Source organism: Trichechus manatus, unplaced genomic scaffold (assembly GCF_000243295.1).
Source record: "Trichechus manatus latirostris isolate Lorelei unplaced genomic scaffold, TriManLat1.0 scaffold00147, whole genome shotgun sequence".
In the NCBI taxonomy this organism is placed as follows: domain Eukaryota; kingdom Metazoa; phylum Chordata; class Mammalia; order Sirenia; family Trichechidae; genus Trichechus; species Trichechus manatus.
Genome location: NW_004444083.1, coordinates 4,594,223 through 4,612,737, shown reverse-complemented (window position 1 = coordinate 4,612,737; position 18,515 = coordinate 4,594,223). Strand labels below are relative to the sequence as shown.

The 18,515-nt window shown below is 38.5% G+C and overlaps 1 protein-coding gene across 1 annotated transcript in view; it reads left to right on the top strand.

Moving 5' to 3' along the window:
• Nucleotides 1-309: 309 nt before the first annotated feature.
• NYAP2 (neuronal tyrosine-phosphorylated phosphoinositide-3-kinase adaptor 2) overlaps nt 310-18,515 on the top strand; it is a 318,780-nt gene continuing 300,574 nt past the window's right edge. The window contains exons 1-3 of the mRNA XM_023740121.1: nt 310-361; nt 1,131-1,154; nt 10,290-10,527. Coding sequence (XP_023595889.1) covers nt 310-361; nt 1,131-1,154; nt 10,290-10,527 — 314 coding nt within the window. The remainder of the gene's footprint in view (nt 362-1,130; nt 1,155-10,289; nt 10,528-18,515) is intronic.

Genomic DNA, 18,515 nt, shown 5'->3' with positions numbered 1-18,515 from the left:
TTTATTTTTTCTCCATAAAGACTGAATTAGTGGTGTAGTGGTTGTAAATGAAGGGGTTTCTTTACTCTCTTTTCATTTTATTATTTACTAATCAGACTTCGGCACAGTTAGCTGAAAGAGAAGGGATCTGTTGCCTAGATGAGAGGTCTTTAATGAGGATGGGAGCCCCCGGGGAGCAGAAATCTGAAGTAGAACGATGCTGCTTTCGGGTCTCTTGTCATTTCTTCTGTTGCTTCCTCTCCCTTTTCCAATGGGCCTAGTGAGCAGGAACTATCCAAGGTGCTAGAATGCTGGTAGCTCTGCCGTTCAATGCAGATAGATTGCAGAAACAGAGAAGAAAGATTACTGCTTATTTCAGAAGGTAGGTTCTTTGTTTCAGAATCCCTGATTAATCAGCAGCAGCAGCAACAGACTGAGGCAGCTGGAGAGGAGAGAGAGAAGCAGGAAGGGAGGGAGACAGGGGCAGGGAGGGAGGGAGGGAGGAGAAAGAGAGAGAGAATGAGAGAGAGAGGGCTGGTTGTCACGGGGGAGGGACGATGCCACAAGCTAGGCTGCTCCAAACCTTCTATATGTAAGTGGCAATGAGAAACAGCATCTTTTTGACTGAAAGGAGACATTTAGAAAGGATGTTTCTGATTTTTTGTTTTCATTTATTTTTGTCTTCACGGAATATAATCAAATGAGGCACCTTAGCCAGCCTGGGTGATTGCTTCTGGTCTTGTAATCATCTGTGTAACAAAGTGGGTAAAATCATTCCATTTCTTCCCTGCTGGACCTGGAAGGAGAGAGGCTGTCTGTTCATCCCCACCCATTAACTATGCCCTTTTTCCTCCGAATGTCGATTTAAGGAAGCGAGCACCTGTCTTCTGCCACTGCATCTTCCTAGCAAACTTTAAAGGCCATTTTATCTGATAGGAGGAACATCAATAATGTTCTGATCTCTGGTGATGAAGATCCTGGGAGTGGACACTTCTCCCGTCCAGATACAATGCACTTTAATTGAAGAAAAACTGAGCTGAACTACAAGTCTATTTCTTATGGTGCTGGATTACTCCTGCAGAACTGCCCTGGGATCAACTGTGAGACAGGGCTCTGGCAAATACAAGTCACCTTCTGATCATTGCACTTAGCACTCCTTGGGGACTTAAATTTTGGTATGTATCTCATTTTTCAGATTCTCTAAGCATGCTCATTGATTCCAGCACTAAGTAGATTAAGCAATCTGTTTACGAAATGGAATGGATTTTAGCTAGGGATACTTAATGCTGAAGTTTGCATGTCTTATTAGATGAAGCAGAAATAAAGCCACAGCGAAGGCATCCAGGGCTTTAATGAGTCTCTGGCTATTTTGTACCTTCTCACACACTTAGTTTCACTACCATAGATAGGGTTAATCTGGGTTTTCATTAATAAAATAAATGCTGAAGTATTAAAGGCATTTAAAATATTTTCCAGGGTATTAATTGCATTCATATTGTACCTGCTAGCTATTTATCTGCTATTCCATACCATAAATATTTTACAACAGTCTCTTAGCACGTTTGTATCAGCAGGGAGAGCCCAATTTCACCTTCTCAGGAAAAAAAAAAGCTACCTGCCACACACCAAAGTTGAGACTGCCTCTTTCTAATTAGACAGAAACCTCTTTAAGAAATATATCATTTAATATCACCTAGTATCAGGAAGATATCATTAGTCTCTTCACATGAATATTTTCTAAAGAACTTCACATGGACTTATTTTACTTGGGACACCTACTTATTTCCTCAGAGTGTCTTCATTCTAATTTTTATAACTACCAGCAGTATTTTAAATACAAGAAATTTAGCTATGCTATATCTGGATGAACTATTACCTGAAATAATATTGTTCATTCTCATTAGGAAATACTAAAGTTATGTTGGCACCATAGAACTGTATTTTTTTCCCCTAATTATAGCTAAAATAGAAGGGAATCAGATGGAAGAGTTTACACAGTGGAGTTTTGGTCATTTTAATATGCAAACATTTATAACCAAGTAGTGTCGAATAATGAATATAGAGTAATAGTGTAAATGAACTCCCCTCCTAATTCTTTGCATTTCAGATAATGCTGCAGTTTATTTTCTGTAATGTCAAGTGCTAATTACAAAAATTAATATGAGAAACTGTGAACCATAAATGCCCAAATTTTGTTTTTCTGAGACAAGTGCAACACATGCTTGCCAACTCAGCAAAGAAGGGGACTCTGTGAAGGGCATTGACTTTAGAAAATGAGTGAAAACAGACCTAAGAAAAATATCACAACTTCGACTGTACAGAAGCCCATGAACTTGAGGAATCTGTAAAGTTTAGAGGGAGAAGAAATGTAAAAATCCTAAAGACAAGAAGGTTGACTGTTGTTTAAAAAAAAAAAAAAAAAAAAATCACAGACTCCCAATCCAATTAGATGGTTTCTATCATAGCTCCAGTCAGCAATTTATTAAACTGACTATATCTATTTTGCAAATACTGTCTTGCAAGCATCTGCAACCATTTGGCCCAAGGCTCAGAAAAGTACCCCATGAGTCCTAATATTAGCAGAAATAGGCAGTCTCTTTAGAGAATGGACGGATAGCACCCGGACAACCTGGAGGTTGGGGGAGATATCTGATTTACGATGCTACTACATTAACATGGTTTGTGCCCATCTTACCCATTTTGGAAAGGGAGATAGTGAAGAAAAACTCACTGCAAAGTGATCTGCTTTCAGAAAAAAAAAAAGCAATCAGTGTCTTTGTAGTCACTTCAACAAGCTTTCTTGGTTTAACTTCAACAGTTCCCATTTGGAGCAAAACAGCTGCATTTTGATGACATTGGGAATGAGAAAATGAGTGTGACCATTTGCGGTAGTGGGGGTAGAGTTTCAAGCATAATCAAAGTGAAACTACAGGACTCGTTTTCGACAGATTAGAAGATTTTATCAGAAAAACCATTTTTACATGGTTTACATGGATTGTGTGTTGTAACCCAATGATCTATTCTGTTGCTTTGGTCCTACACAAAGTCAGCAAATTTTAGATGTTAATTTGCATATGTATTTTACATATGTATATGAGATCTGATTATTTAAATGCTTATATTTTCGTATACCATGTGTTTTCAAATAAGTCCATGTACACGCACAAAATGTAAAAGATCTTTTTCTCTTGATGGACAGAAGAAAAAAAAAAGTCAAATTGACTTGGGAAACTTTTATTTGGTTGGATCCATACTACTGGGCAAAATAGGATTCTCTATCTCAGAAAAGATGAAATGTTTGGAAATATGGCAGGGAAAATCAAACTTTAGTAACTCAAATTCTAATAACTTCCTAACAACATTGAGTCGGTTGTTTGCAAACCTAAGAAATAAATAAAAGGTGAGGAATTGAAAAAGCTACCAATGCACAAATAAATCGAAAAACATCCATGTGCAGTGAATGCAAAATGTCTAGGCTTTATGAGGGAATTTATTTCCTCGTGTGCGTTGTGTTGTTCCTGCTTAAGACAAATAGCATTATAATTATAGCACAACATTAACTTTACCTTCTTCTACTGATAACATCTTGCAGAGTGAACTGCGACCTAAAATTTAAAGAGCTTCTTATAGAATGTCAAGAATTGAAGAGCAACCCTTCCCCAACTAGTAATTTTCCTACCTTTACCTCTCAGTGAATGTGGCAAATATCCATATTAATGGGAGCTACACAACTGTAGATCTTGGAAAATCAAAGCTTCAGGTAGAGATCAGCTCCATTTCAGAAATTCTAGGTAACCGCTCTGAGAAAAAAGAACCAGTGCCTATGAGAGAGGCAGTGGGCTAATTTCCTTCGATGATACTAGTATCTATATAACTCTGCATTTGGCGAATGGTGGTAAATGGTCCATCAGAAACATCTTTCTGACAACTCAGTTCACACACCTGCTTGAGCCGATTCTGACAGAGTCAGAGTGGTTGATACCACAATGCATGACATTACACTAAAGGAAGAATTTCTTCTGATTTTTAAGAAAAAGAAGTTCCTAAACATGTATGAAAAGTAAACTGGCATGGCTAATATTTAGCTGATCCTTTTTGTACATCTCTTCTTTAACAGCCTGTGATTAATCATAGCCCTCTATATCATGGATGAACCCAATCTTGACACCCCTTGGTGCCAAATTAAATACTCTCTGGTAAATTCGAGACTACACAAAATTGACACCTTAATTTACAAAGAGAATAACCCACATAAATGGAGGATTGTAGTTAACTATTTTTTTTGCATACATTTAATAAAAAATGCTCTCATTTTTTTGCGGGGTAGGGTTTAATACTAAAAGTTATGTGGTGTCTCTTCTTGGGTTCCTTGGACGAAAATAGCAGCTATAGAAAGGTAGAAAAAAGAAAGTGAATTTTTTATGTTTCCATGGATTCTATTTAGACCTACTTGTGTATATTTTATGCTCTGCAAGTATATGTAATGGATAGTTTTATTTCATTGGAAACAAATGTAAAGAAATATAATGCTACATGAAGCCCCAAGTTCAGCATTAGTGAGATGCGTTGATGTTTTTAAACAAAAGAAAATAAGAACATGGTTAATTCAATAAATAGCTAAATGTTGAGTGTTTAAAATATGGTGTGAATCCCAGTACTTTGAACTGATGCATCTTATCTGAGTAGAGAAAAATTTCAGATTCTGGGAAATGTCACAATATTATACAAAATTACCTTTGTGAAGGGGTGTGGCCAGCAGGAAGTAAGTAAGGAAAGTGAAAAGGTGAAATACAGTAAAACTGAGTAATTAACTATCCAATCGGATTTAGGCCAATATCTGTAACTCTTATTAGAATTGTGGTGATATTAAATACAGCAGACCGAAAATTAGACCGAAGAAGTTTCATGAATGCAGGATAGAGCTGGGGAGGAGAGGCGTAAAGTGAGGACATGCAGCTATTCACGTATTGTAGGGGATTTCCATCTTGGTGATTTTACATGCTTTCCCAGAAAAGTCCCTAACACATAATAGTCAACATTAAGAGCTATTTGCAGGTAAGCATCCCTACTGATGTTTAGAAAGACACTTGTTTAAAAAGTCTAGGGCCAATGATAAAAAGTCCAATGGGAGCAGAAGAGAAGCAGGTAATGCAGATAAGTGAGGCAAGCTGCCTCTGAGTCACACTGAGAGAGCTGTAGGGACTGGGAAGTCCTGGAGAACAGAGGCCTGGACAGAAGCAGACCTCAGCCTGCTCCAGAGACAGAGACAGAGGCTGCCAAGAGACAGCGAGACCTAGTGTTATCTGGTTTACTAATGTTTTCAAGAGAATCCAGAGACCCACATTTTTGTGTGAAATCTCCAAATTTTAAGTGTTGGCTAAAAATTCCAAGGGGGAAAAATATTAAACAAAACCTGTATTATTTAGATCAACAGCATGCAGTTCAAAGAAAACAGCCCTGCCTGGAGAAAGAAGACCACAGATAGCAGTTTTCAACCAATGCTCTGTTGCCATCAAGTCGATTCCGACTCGTAGTGACCCTGTGCGCTATGAAGGGCTAAAAGGCTTTACTTATTTTGAGCAAAACTGGCTGCAGACGTATGACAGCAAGAATAAAACCTGCCCATAGAAAAGCAAACGTTCCCCTTCAGTCTTGTCCACTCTGGTGCCACAAATATTATGTGCACCGATTTAAGGGTTGCTACTCATAGGAGCCCTGATGGCACAGTGGTTAATGAGTCAGAATCAACTCAATGGCAATGGGTTTGTTTTTTTTAAGGGTCGTTAAAGAATTCCTGGTGGCGCAATGGTTAAAAGCTTGGATGCTAACTGAAAGGTTGGCAGTTCAAACCCCCCAGCCTCTCGGTCGGCAGAGCAGCCTCTCTCCTCCAGGTGATATCTCCAGCTAAATCAGGGTAAATAAGAAAGGCTATCTTGTTCTGGCGCAGTGGTTAAGCGTTTGGCTGCTAATCAAAAGGTGAGCAGTTTGAATCCACCAGCTACTCCTTGGAAACCCTTTGAGGAAGCTCTACTCTCTCCTATAGGGTTGCTACGAGTTAGAATCAACTTGCTGTCAGATCTAACTCATAGACACCCTATAGGACAGAGCAGAACTGCCCGATAGTGTTTCCAAAGCTGTCGTCTTTAGGGAAGCAGCCTGCCACATCTTTCTACTACTGTGCCGTCAGGGCTCCTTATAGTGATATTAGTAACCAATAATTGTGCTCACATTTATCGAACACTTTTTCATTTACATGTATTTTCTAACTGAATCCTCACAGCAACGTATAGAGATAAGTTCTATTCTGATCCCCATTTTAAAAATGTGGAAACTGAATCTTAAAGAAGTTAATTAATTTGCCCGGAGTCATAGGCCTTGGGGTGCCTATTGAGATTTTTAGGCCATACTGCTCGACTCAGTTCTCCCTTTCAGAACCGCCTTATTACCACTCCTACATTACAAACTACCTTGTACGTGTGGATAAATAGGCAGACAAGTGTCATGCTTAAACACTGATATGCTCTAAGTCCATTTTTAGCAGTTGGAGCCCTGGTGGCGCAGTGGCTAAGAGCTATGGCCCACTACGCTGCTAACCAAAAGGTTGGCAGTTCAAATCCACCAGCTGCTCCTTGGAAACCCTATGAGGCAGTTCTACTCTGTCCTATAGGCTTGCTATGAGTTGGAATTGACTCAACGGCAACCGGTGTGTTGTGGAGGGGTGGCATAAATGGTTAAATGCTCATCTACTAACTAGGAGCTCTGGTTGCACAGTGGTTAAGCACTGGGCTGCTAATGGAAAATTGGCGGTTCGAGCCCACCAGCTGCTCTGCAAGAGAAAGATGTGGCAGTCTGCTTCCATAAGGATGAAATCCAAAAACTAAACCCATTGCCACTGAGTTGATTCTGACTCATAGTAACCCTACAGGACAGAGTAGAACCTCCCCATAGGATTTCCAAGGCTACAAATATTTACAGAAACTGACGGACACGTCTTTCTCCCTGAAGTGGCTTATGAGTTTGAAACGTCAACCTTTTGATTAGTAGCCAAGTGCTTAACCATTGTGCCACCAGGGCTCCTCTGTAATAATTACAGCCTTAGAACCCTATGGTGTTGCTGTGAGTTGGAATCAACTCCACAGCAATGGGTTTAGTATTTTCTTCCTTTCTTTTTGAATTACAAACAGAAAGGTTGGTGGTTTGAACCCACCCAGAGGCACCTTGGAAGAAAGGCCTGGTGATCAGTTTCCAAAAAGTCACAGCCTTGAAAACCCTATGAAGCACAGTTCTACTCTGCACACATGGGGTTGCCATGAGTCAAATCAACTTGACAACAAGGAGTTTTTTTAAATTCGTTTTTGAAATCTATGTGTGATTGTTGAACAGTATTCCTTATCCACCCTCAACAACAGTGGCAATAAACCATGACAAACTAGTGAATGGGCCACTGCCGCCTGAATCAGTGCCCCCATCACACTGTACTGCAATTGTTTATTTATTGGATTCCTATACTGCACTGTGAAAATCTAGAGGGAGCACAGTTTCCTTTGACTATTCTGCCTTTGGAACACTGGTGGAACGGAGGTTAAGCACTTGGCTGCTAACCAAAAGGCTGGCAGTTCGAATCCACCAGCCGCTCCTTGGAAACTCTATGAGGACAATTCTACTCTCTCCTACAGGGTCACTATGAGCTGGAATTGACTCAACTGCAATGGGTTATTCTGCCTTCATTAGTGCTTGGTTCATAATAGGTGTCCAATAAACTCTCGAATAAATGAGGAATCACAAAATTAAATCCTTCTCTAGAAGAAGATGGCTTGAGCTTGTGTACAGCTTTCATCCAATTTTCATTACTCTGAAGCTTTACTAGATGTCACGGTTGATATTCATCTCAAAAATTCACACTTCAATTTTTTAAAACCTTATTGGACAAAGTTCCATAGTATGAATACCTTATAATATTATTATTTTGATATTTTCTCAAAACAAAAATAATTTAAACTGCAGCCAACTTGAAAGACCGCATAGGAAGATAATGAAATTCCAGAGGTGAACCATTAACCTTGCATTTAGAATGTTAAATTGTATAGAGAATTGCTGGTGTCACTTGGATTGGAGGAAAATTTAGGAGGGGAGTAGGAACCTTTGGATAATGCCTTACACAATTGGGAAATGTACATTTTTGCTCCAGGGCAGAGTGGGAGTGAGCATCTTCCATCCTGAGGCATTACCTCCAGAATCCATGTAATACTGACTTGGCTTGCTTAACTGCAGTGGAATTAATTGCCATAAAGTTATGCAGATCTTTTTTTTACCTGAGCACACCCAGTGCTGGAATCCTTGGTAGAAGTGAATTCCCGATAATGGTAATGCTTTAGTTCCCTGAGATTCATGCTCTTGTATGTGTTTTTTTTTTTTTTTCTCTGTAAGTTTGAATCATTTGTAGCTAGCATTAATCTCCTATTCCTAAGTATGCCCACCACTTAAGCATCTAATCTGATGGGCTGATATTAAAATACAGTTTATTACATTAGATAGTTGGAATTAAAAGTCCATTTCATTTGCCAATGCGTTAAGGCTTAAAACCGAACAAAACATAACATAACAAAAAAATTATGAGTCAACAAACAACTCTTTTACCCTCTAGTTTCAACAACTTCTTACAGAATGAGGAATAAATTCTAAATTCAGAGTGGGCTTCAAACAATGTATGGATTGACTGGCAGCTGAAATGCTAATAAATTCTGATAAGAATGAAAGTTTCCACAGCTATGATTTGGGTTGCAGAAAATGCTTATACTTGTAAAAATATCAGAATAGAAATAATCTGTAATTGCAGAAAATGAAAGGCTGGGACTTCTACATTAAACAGTCAAACCGATAGTTTCAAAAAACTTTTGTGAAGAAACAGATGTAGGGATAGCTTATAACTTTTAAGTGGCCAACGTTTTCCCCTTGCTAATTGACTTTGATTTTTTCTATCTGACTCAGATATGCCACTATTCTATATCACAGTGCATATTCAACTGAGGAGACTAAGCTTACTTATCTTGAATGTAGTTATTTATACTTTGGTTCTTTCTTTTTTTAATTTGATTAAAGCATAATTCTATAACCTCTGGCTTGACTGATTTTGAGATCTGTGCTTCAAAGCATGCTAAGTTTCATAGACTACTTGGTTATATAGCCATTCATCCATTCACATATACCCATTTAATACTACTGCTTCTGCCAATTCCTCTCGCACTTTTATTATGATAATACTAGCTGGGATTGATTGTATGCTTCGGAAACCCTGGTGGTGTGGTGGTTAAGAGTTCGGCTGCTAACCAAAAGGTCAGCAGTTCGAATCCACCAGGTGGTCCTTGGAAACCCTATGGGGCAGTTCTACTCTGTCCTATACGGTCACTAGGAGTCGGAATCCACTCGACAGCAACGAGTTTGGTTTGGTTTTTGGTTTTAGAATTGCCAAACTCTATGCTAAATTCTTTACAGTCATCACCTCTGTTAATGTCACAACAGCGTGAGCGGGGGCTATTATTGACATCATTTTACAAATAAGAGTAATGTGTATTGGTTGAAAGTCTTACTTTTTTTGTTTTGTGTTGATTTGGTTTTGTTTGCTCAGGAATCCTTTCTATGGCTCTGATTTTAAAACTTTCCAGCAGCTATAATATAACAGTCGTCAGTGCTTGAAATACCAGACTGGTCAGGATTAACGTGGTCCTGGTGAGCTATGATTCTTGAGTTAGCCATTACAGACCACCGTTTCCGGAAAGTAATGGAGGGCCATAAAGGGATCCTTTTCTAGACAAATTATCTTGTTCATTTCTTTTTTCTTGATTACTGTTATATTGTGCATGAATAATGCAGATTCATAAATTTTCATTTAAAATTTAAAAACACAGTAAGAGCACCCTTTCCAGTTAATTATATCATTGTATTTGAAATTGAACATAAAGGTCTTTATGGGCCTTAGAAATAAATGAAGCTTGGCTCTGATATCACTTATTGGTATAAGGACAAATTTTTGAGACACAGAATCAGGAGTCTAATTACTTAAAACAAATCTTTTTCCTCCAGCACAGTAATTGCAGGTCATGTTATCTTTCAGTGCAAGAATTTTTGCCTTTGCCCTGCTAATGTTGCTACTTTGAGAGAGTGTTTGCTACTTAGGCAGGACTCATTTAATATTTACTTAAACTACTCTGTCTGTAATTTCTAGTAAGACGTTGCCTCTGAATAGATTTCACCATAAGTATTGGAGATTATCCCCACTCTCGATGAATTTATAACGTGTTCTCATCCTGCAGGAAGTGCTCCTTTTTACGTGATCTCCTCAAAGATGATGAGTTCTAATCCCGAGGAGGACCCTTTGGACGCATTTCTCCAGTACATTGAGGATATGGGGATGAAGGCCTATGATGGCTTGGTTATTCAGAATGCATCCGACATCGCTCGAGAAAATGATCGCTTGAGAAATGAAACAAACCTGGCCTACTTGAAGGAGAAGAATGAGAAACGCCGAAGACAAGAAGAAGCAATAAAACGGTAAGGATGAATAAAAGTTTTTCAAGTTTTGCACGCGTGAGGAACTCAGTGAGTGCTGCAGAGGCTGTGACATTGTCTCCTGGTCTAGAAAGAGCTTGTCAAAGTTGGTTCGACTTGATGAGACAATGTAAAGTGGTAGCTCAACTGTAACAAAAACACAATCCATGCTCCTGACAGGTCTTCGCCTGAGTTAACAAAAGTTACTTCCTTGTGTGTTGTGCATAGGAAGGTGCAGGTGGGATGGGGAAATTCAGTACCCTCCAAATAAAAGGTCTAACTGAACAATGTAGGAGACCTGGTGGTGCTGTAGTTAAGTGTTCAGCTGCTGACCAAAAAAGTTGGCAGGTCGAATCCACCAGCTGCTCCCTGGAAACCCTGTAGGGCAGTTCTACTCTGTCCTATAGGGTCGCTATGAGTCAGAATCAACTCGACGGCAACGGGTTTGATTTGAACAATCTCTCGATAAATCACAAGGGAACACAAACATCCACACACACACTTCCTTTGAAAGCTAAAGTTTGATGGAAATCCAACTTTAATGGTCTTCATTTAGAGCTATTACCTTATAATAGAGTTTATCTTCTTCCTAGATTATGACCAATAGTAAGAATTATGTGAGCCTCTAAAGGTGGGCAGAACCTTCAGTGTGTGCTCTCTGCACAGAATTTTATGACTATTGCGTTGACTTCTGGTACCAAGTGTTCCAGGTTTGTTCGAATGAAATGACTTTTTGTTGTTGTTGCAACACCTATGAGCTACAAGGAAATAAGTCCCAGAATTGCAGTCTTCCAAACTGAGGTTAAGTTTCCTAGGGCACTGAGAGGCGAGAAAAATGATGAACATCTTTTGATTTTTTTTAAAGAACATTACAGTGTTTTCAGTGAGTGTATGTGTGTGTGTGTGTTTTCCAGTGATAGAAGTGGATATGATATCCATGTTTTGTTTGATAGAGTTCTTTTCTTCAGTGGAGTCCATTTGCTAAGTGCAAGTATTGAGAATTTAGGAAAGTAATTCATAACAATTAGCTGAATAACTGAGCACAAATTTAAAAAAAAAAAAACACTGCCATCAAGTTGCTTCCAACTTATAGTGACCCTATAGGACAGAGTAGAACTGCCGCATAGGGCTTCCAAGGCTGTAACCTTTGTGGAAGCCAACTACCACATCTTTCTCCCACGGAGCAGCTGATGAGTTGGAGCTGCCTGACCTTTTGGTTAGCAGCTGAGTGCTTTAACCACTGTACCACCGAGACACAAATAGTTATATTTTGATGATCAGCGAGTGGATTTGTCATCTAACTGGCATTAATACTTTCACTTTTGCCTACTCTCTGAACAACATGGTATTTTGGAAAAGAAAATATTCTTTTAAGGTGAGTTATTCACCCATATGGAAACCCTGGTGGCACAACGGTTAAGAGCTACAGCTGCTAACCAAAAGGTCAACAGTTCAAATCCACCAGACGATCCTTGTAAACTCTATAAGGCAGTTTTACTCTGACATATAGGGTTGCTATGAGTCGGGATCGACTAGATAGCAACGGGTTTGGTTTGGTTTTGGTTTTTCACCCATATAAAAAACTAGTTGAGGGCAAACTGGTGGCATAGTGGTTAAGAGCTCAGCTGCTAACCAGAAGATTGGCAGTTTGAATCCACTAGCTGCTCCTTGGAAATGCTATGAGGAACTTCTACTCTGCCCTATGGGGTCGCTATGAGTCGAAATAGACCCGATGGCAATGGGTTTGGTTTTTTGGTTGGTTACTACAATAATTTAATGGCAGGTAGCTTTATATTTAAAAAAAGATTTGTAAATTAAAAAAAAAAAAAAACTAAGTAGAATGTTGTGGAGAATTATGTTGAAAGGAATGTGGACTATTAAAATGTAAAGCTATTTCCTGTGGACTATTAAAATGTAAATTTATTCAGTTACTGGGTATCAAAATGTTTGTAAAAAATCTGCACTTGGTAAACATTTTCACAATTACATATATTTATTTTTAAAGTCAGTTTGGTGTTTGAAATTATGCTTTTTTTAATTTCTACCAAATTTTAATTGATCTCACAGATACTTTTTCTAGTTGCACTAAATATCCTTCCTTAGGACAATTTTTCGGTGAAGTACTCTTGATGGACTTCTGTGTGTATGTGAGCATTTCACTTTACTTTTATGAGTCTGTGTTTTCTGAATTTTATAATAGAAAGAATGGCTTACATGATTTCTAAAGCAACTTAAACTCTAACATAGAAAATTCTCCAATCCTGGCCTTAAAACTCTACAATTCATTTTTTCCCATAAGCAAATATATATAGAATTTACTTGTTGAATCATTGGATTATATTACACAGCACCCAAAAAAAGGCTTATCACTATACTACTAGTTTCTGTGTTTCATAAACAACCTTCAGAGGATTTCTATTTAAAGATCACAGAGATGAAGAAAACTACAATGGCTAATATTTAGGTGATTTACTGCTCAGTGTTCAAGGGGACTTAAGGAACAACTCCAAGGAAGTCTAAATCCAAGGGGTTACATCCGCAGGTATAGGGATTAGGATTTACAACATATATTTTGGGGGAACACAATTCAATCCATAACAGGCACCATCAGAATTTGCTGATGGATAAGATGTAGGATTTGAGTAAAAGAAAAAAATCAAAAATGTCTCTCAGGTTTGTTTAGTTGTTTTTTTTTTGTTACTGTTGTTATTGTTTTGTTTTTGCCTGAACAACTAGAAGAATGATGTTTACATTTACTGAAATGGCAAAGGTTAGAAGAGAATCAAGATTAGGCTAAATGGTGGGGCAATAGATGTTCATTTTTGGTATGCCAATTTTGAGAGACCTTTTAGATATCCAAGTGGAGACGCTGAGTAGGCAGTTGGATAAAGAATCTGGAACTTATGGTAGAGATCAAAGCTGGAGGTACAAATATGACAGGTAGAAGTCTATAGATTGTGTAGTCATAGGACTAGAAGACATCTAGGACCTAAATTTAGATAGATAAAATGTAAGCAACTAGGACTGAGCCCTGGGCCACCGACCTATTTCAATGATAGGAAGAGGAAAAACCAGTGAAAGAGAAGAGCCACAAAGGGAAGTAATGCCTTGGAAGGGAGGCGAAATGGCAAAAATGATTCACAAAGAGGGAGAGATTTTGCTGGCAGATCAAATATGTTGAAGCCTGAGAATTGTCCAGTGACCTTTACAACACTGGTGTTGTCGAAAAGAACAGTTTCAGTGGCGAGCTGGAGATAAAACCCAGTGGGATTATATTCATAAGAGAAGGGGGGATCAAATTTGCAGCAAAATAACTCTTTTGAAAACTTTTGGGGTTAAAATCATAAAAATGGGGAGTAGCTGGAGGAGGAATGGTCTACGGAGGTTTTTCTATTTTTTTTTTTAAGAAAGGTGATAAAATAGCGTACTTTAAATGCAGATGTGAGGGAATAAAGTAGAAAGGCAAACATTAATGACTTAGGAGAGGGAAAGAAACATTACTGTAAGAATGTCCTTGAGTAGGTGGGAAAAGGATGGGAGCTAAGGTATCTAAGGAGCACAGCCTGCTCATCCATTCCGAATGAAGGGGAATACCACAATATATGAACAAATGATAACAAAAGAATGAATGAATGAATGATTAACAAATGAATGAATTATTAACGAATTATGAATAAATGAATGACTAGGAACTGGCATGAAATTCCCCACACCTGGTTCTCTAAAGCCAATAGCATAAATGGAAATCAGGAGCCATACTAAAACCAAAAAACCAAACCCATTGCTGTCAAGTCGATTCTGACTCATAGCGACCCTATAAGACAGAGTAGAACTGCCCCATAGAGTTTCCAAAGAGCGCCTGGTGGATTCAAACTGCCAATGTTTTCGTTAGCAGCCGTAGCACTTAACCACTACGCCACCAGCGTTTCCGGAGCCATACTCTGAAGCTAAAAATTGTGCAAAAAAAAAAAAAGAAGAGCAGCTGAGAGTAACCGGTAGAAAAAAAAGACTAAAGGGGAGGAATTACTGAATAGTCCTTTTCCCCTGTTCCTTCAGCAACTTCAGTACAATTGGAGGTGCTGAATGAAGTGAAGAGCTGCATCCTGGGGCTCCAAGCTCCAGCTGGAAAATAGAGAGCCGGGAAAGTAAGCTAAGATGGAAGTTAGTCCTGTGCCTGCACTGATGGGCCGGGCATGAAGGAAGTACCACTTCAGTGCGTACCCAGAATCTACCTCAAAGACAATCACAGGGAGAGGCGCATATGGTAGCAGTAAAAATGACCAGGTGCACATCAAGAGATAGTTATGTGATACCCAAAACTTGAGTGAAGTCAATCATACTCCAAATGCCATTTCATAATTGCCCTCATAGTTTCATGTGGGAGGGTTGGAAAGTAAGTGTCTTGCTGTCTAAAACTCTTCCCATTCTTTTTTGCACTCTTTCCCTTAAATATTTTTCTCATAGTTTTTGGGATCCTAATTTAAAGTAAAACGTTAGAAGAGTAAAACGTTAGTAAGACCTCATACATTGATGGGTGAGACTTTCCGGATGTTTTGCTTTTCAGGGGGAGAGTCCATGTAGAGCATGAGAACACAGAGGTCCCTGGGTGTTGTTAGGGGAGAGGGTGGGATAGACCAATGAGAAAGGAGCAACACAAGTGATCATAGGGCAGAAGATGACTAAAGACCTCTCACATCACATTGTGACCCAGAGTTGGCTTGGGATATCTCAACAGTTATCCCTTCTCATTATCCATCGCAAAATTCAAATTCAATCTGATTTTTTTCCACATGGTGGCCACTTTCCTAGGATTCTGGCAATGAAAAAAAATTATCTCTTGTTTTCTCCTTAAAGTACATTTTTGAGATCTCTTTAATTTTCCTAATAGAAAATGTATTTTTAATATTTTGGAAAAATCTATAGCAAGATTCTGTTCACACAGATATTTTAGCATGCCGGGGTTTTGACAGGAGCAGAATACCCACATTTAAATTTAAAATATCTTTTAATATCTTAATTTTTAACATGCAATTCATATTGCGTTGAAGAGAAAAATCAACATGACATTAATTAACACAGTCTAATCAATTGAAAGCATTTAACATGTCTGTTGAATACCTTCTTCAATATAATGTGATTTAATACACAGAATGTAAATGCTGAAAATTTAGCAGTCTAAAGATGGGGCATGTTTGACCTTGGAAAGGCATTGATGATAATTCTGTGTGAAATATGCCAGTTGCAATTTCAGAAATGTGCAGACTGCCAAGGATTGCTTAAAAAATGGAAATAGGATTTCATATGATTGACCTTCTGGATCACATATGTGCTGAAATGCCTTTTGTGCTAGAGCTGGGAAGCTTAAAACACTGAGCTCTTAGAAAAATAATATCCTCAGCATCTTCCCAGTGTTCTAAGTCACTTAGATTTTCTCAGTCCATCTCCTTATTTTTAGACTAACTTGAGCCCCTAGTCACTATTAACTTTCTTGTACCTACACTTCCATTTCTGAAATGGAATTTTACTAGAGGCCTGTTGGGTGGAAAATCCTAAATAAATAAAAAGTGATTCCCTTAGTGCTTTTCTTAACAACTTCAAAATTTGGTGAGAAAGGAAGAGAGAGACAGACTTAAACGAGAAAAGTTAATGGAGAATTAAGACATTCTTTCAGTAGCTCATCATTTCTGCTATTTTAAATCCTAATGAGTTTGTGCAGGCACTGTTAAATGAGAATTACTTTTTAATAAAAAGCTCATGAGAAACAACTACACTAACCCTATAGCTTCAAACGAGTGAGTTCCTTGGAGATGAGTTACAAAATCCTAGTATGTCGTGTGTGGGTGAAAAGGGATGTTTAAGAAACAGAGTGTTTAGAACCATTGACAAACAACAGACACCAACCAGTAACAATGGTCAGCTGACCGATGAGAATGCAGTGTGGCCACAAGCAACCCATTCGGTATGTATAGGCAAGCTTAGTCTAGGTGGCTGGGTGATCAGAAGATCATCTGAATCATCAACAGCACAGGTAGGTTCTGGGCTCTCTTTGAGGAAATTTTTTTTTTTTTTTTCTTTCTGGATTCTTAAACTTCAGTGCACACTCAGGCCCTACACAAAGACAATCACAGGTATAGAGTGATGTGACAGCAGTAAATAGGGCCAGGCTCGCATAGGGGAGATAGCCAGTTATGAATATACCCAAACTCTGAGGGAGTCATTCATGCCCCAACACCATTTTATTATTGTTCCCATAATAGTATGGGTAGTAGTCCCAACACTATCTCATTTTTTATTAGTCATTGTTGTTTTTCATTGCCTTTGACGTAGAGTTGATTCCGACTCATGGCAACCCCATGTGTGCAGAGTAGAACTGCTCCATAGAGTTTTCAAGGCTGTGATCTTCTGAAAGCAGATTGCCAGGCCTGTCTTCTGAGGTGCATCTGGGTGGGTTTGATCCACCAACCTTTTGGCTAATAGTCGAGTGCTTAATCATTTGCACCACCCACGGACTCCTTATGAGTCATAGTATTCAGAAAGCTATGTAAGAAATACTCCTTAAATAAGAAACAAAAAACACATTTGTTCCCAGAACATGTCTTTTTGAGCAAGTTTTTTTTTCCCCCTATGGGAAGGGGGGGGCTGTATTTTTTTCCTAATGAAACAAATGCTACGTTAGGGAAATTCCCCCAAACATCATGGATCTGGAAGTTAGCTCTTGAATTTAGCAAAGTGGTTCTGACACAAAGGACTACTTAGGCTGATTAGAAACATCTCTATTCCCTGTGGATGCCCCCAAGGGATCTATATGAGGTTATATTTCCTCTTTAAAAGTGGCAGTCAGAAATGGAATTAGATTACTTACAGCTCTTTTAAAAAGTACATGGAATTGTATATTAGTATATGTACTTGTATGCTGTTTATATTTGGGGATTTCAGTATTTCTGTTAGTCAGACAGAGCCAGAGGACCATTGAAAGGCCGTCCTTTGAACTATGGAGAAAAATGAAACAAAAATAAAGAAAGCATTTGCTTTTCCTTTACGAACACATTGCTAAGTAAAAAGCAGATGGTTATGACGCTGAGGATTTGAATTGGTTAATATTTTAAATGATTACTTTACCCAAAGAGATAATTACACAGAGGACTCTTATTAGAGAAATGTTAGCAGTCCCATAAATTCTCTTTAGATAGTTATGGCTTATGGAATCATACTCATGATTTGTGGCAGAAGACTTTAAGGAAATAGAGAGTGTTTACTGAAGTGCATTTTGGAGAATGATATACTTACTGCAGTATTGAATAGCTACTTTGATCACAAAAGGCTAATCTCATTGGGTGTTTTTTTTTTTTAAGTAGCTTGGGTACACTTTTTTTTTTTCAATTTTATTTATTTTGTGGTTGTTGTTGAGAATATACACAGCAAAACATACACCAATTCAACAGTTTCTACATGTACAATTCAATGGTATTGATTACATTCTTTGAGTTGTACAACCATCCTCAGCCTCCTTTTCTGAGTTGTTCCTCCCCATTGGGTGTATTTTTGTTGAAGATTTGAAGGTTTGTAGAAAAAGGAAATACCCTATTAGTGTATCATAAAAGGCTCCTGAAGCACGGTCCCACCAGGTGAAGTGGGGACAGTGAAATGAACAAGGGTTCAGAAACACAAATATGTCAACTTCTAGAAATATTCTGCAGCTAGCCTTAGAGCAGAATAGGAAACAAACCCCAAATACCCATAGGAAACAAACCCCAAAAGCCCTCAGACACAGTCCCATCTAGAATCATGCAAAAATCTGTAGCTTGTCAGGGTCTTGCTGGAATGAACGTGCTGATCTGATGTGATGTGAATTTCTGCCTGACCTAATTTTCCTGTAGGCCTTAGTGCTCAGGCAGAGAAAACAAGGTTAATGTGTTGATAAGGGGGCGAGATTAAAGAGCAGACAGTATCTTAATAACCCTCTCTAATTTTGGCTTCCTCTCGTGTGTGTG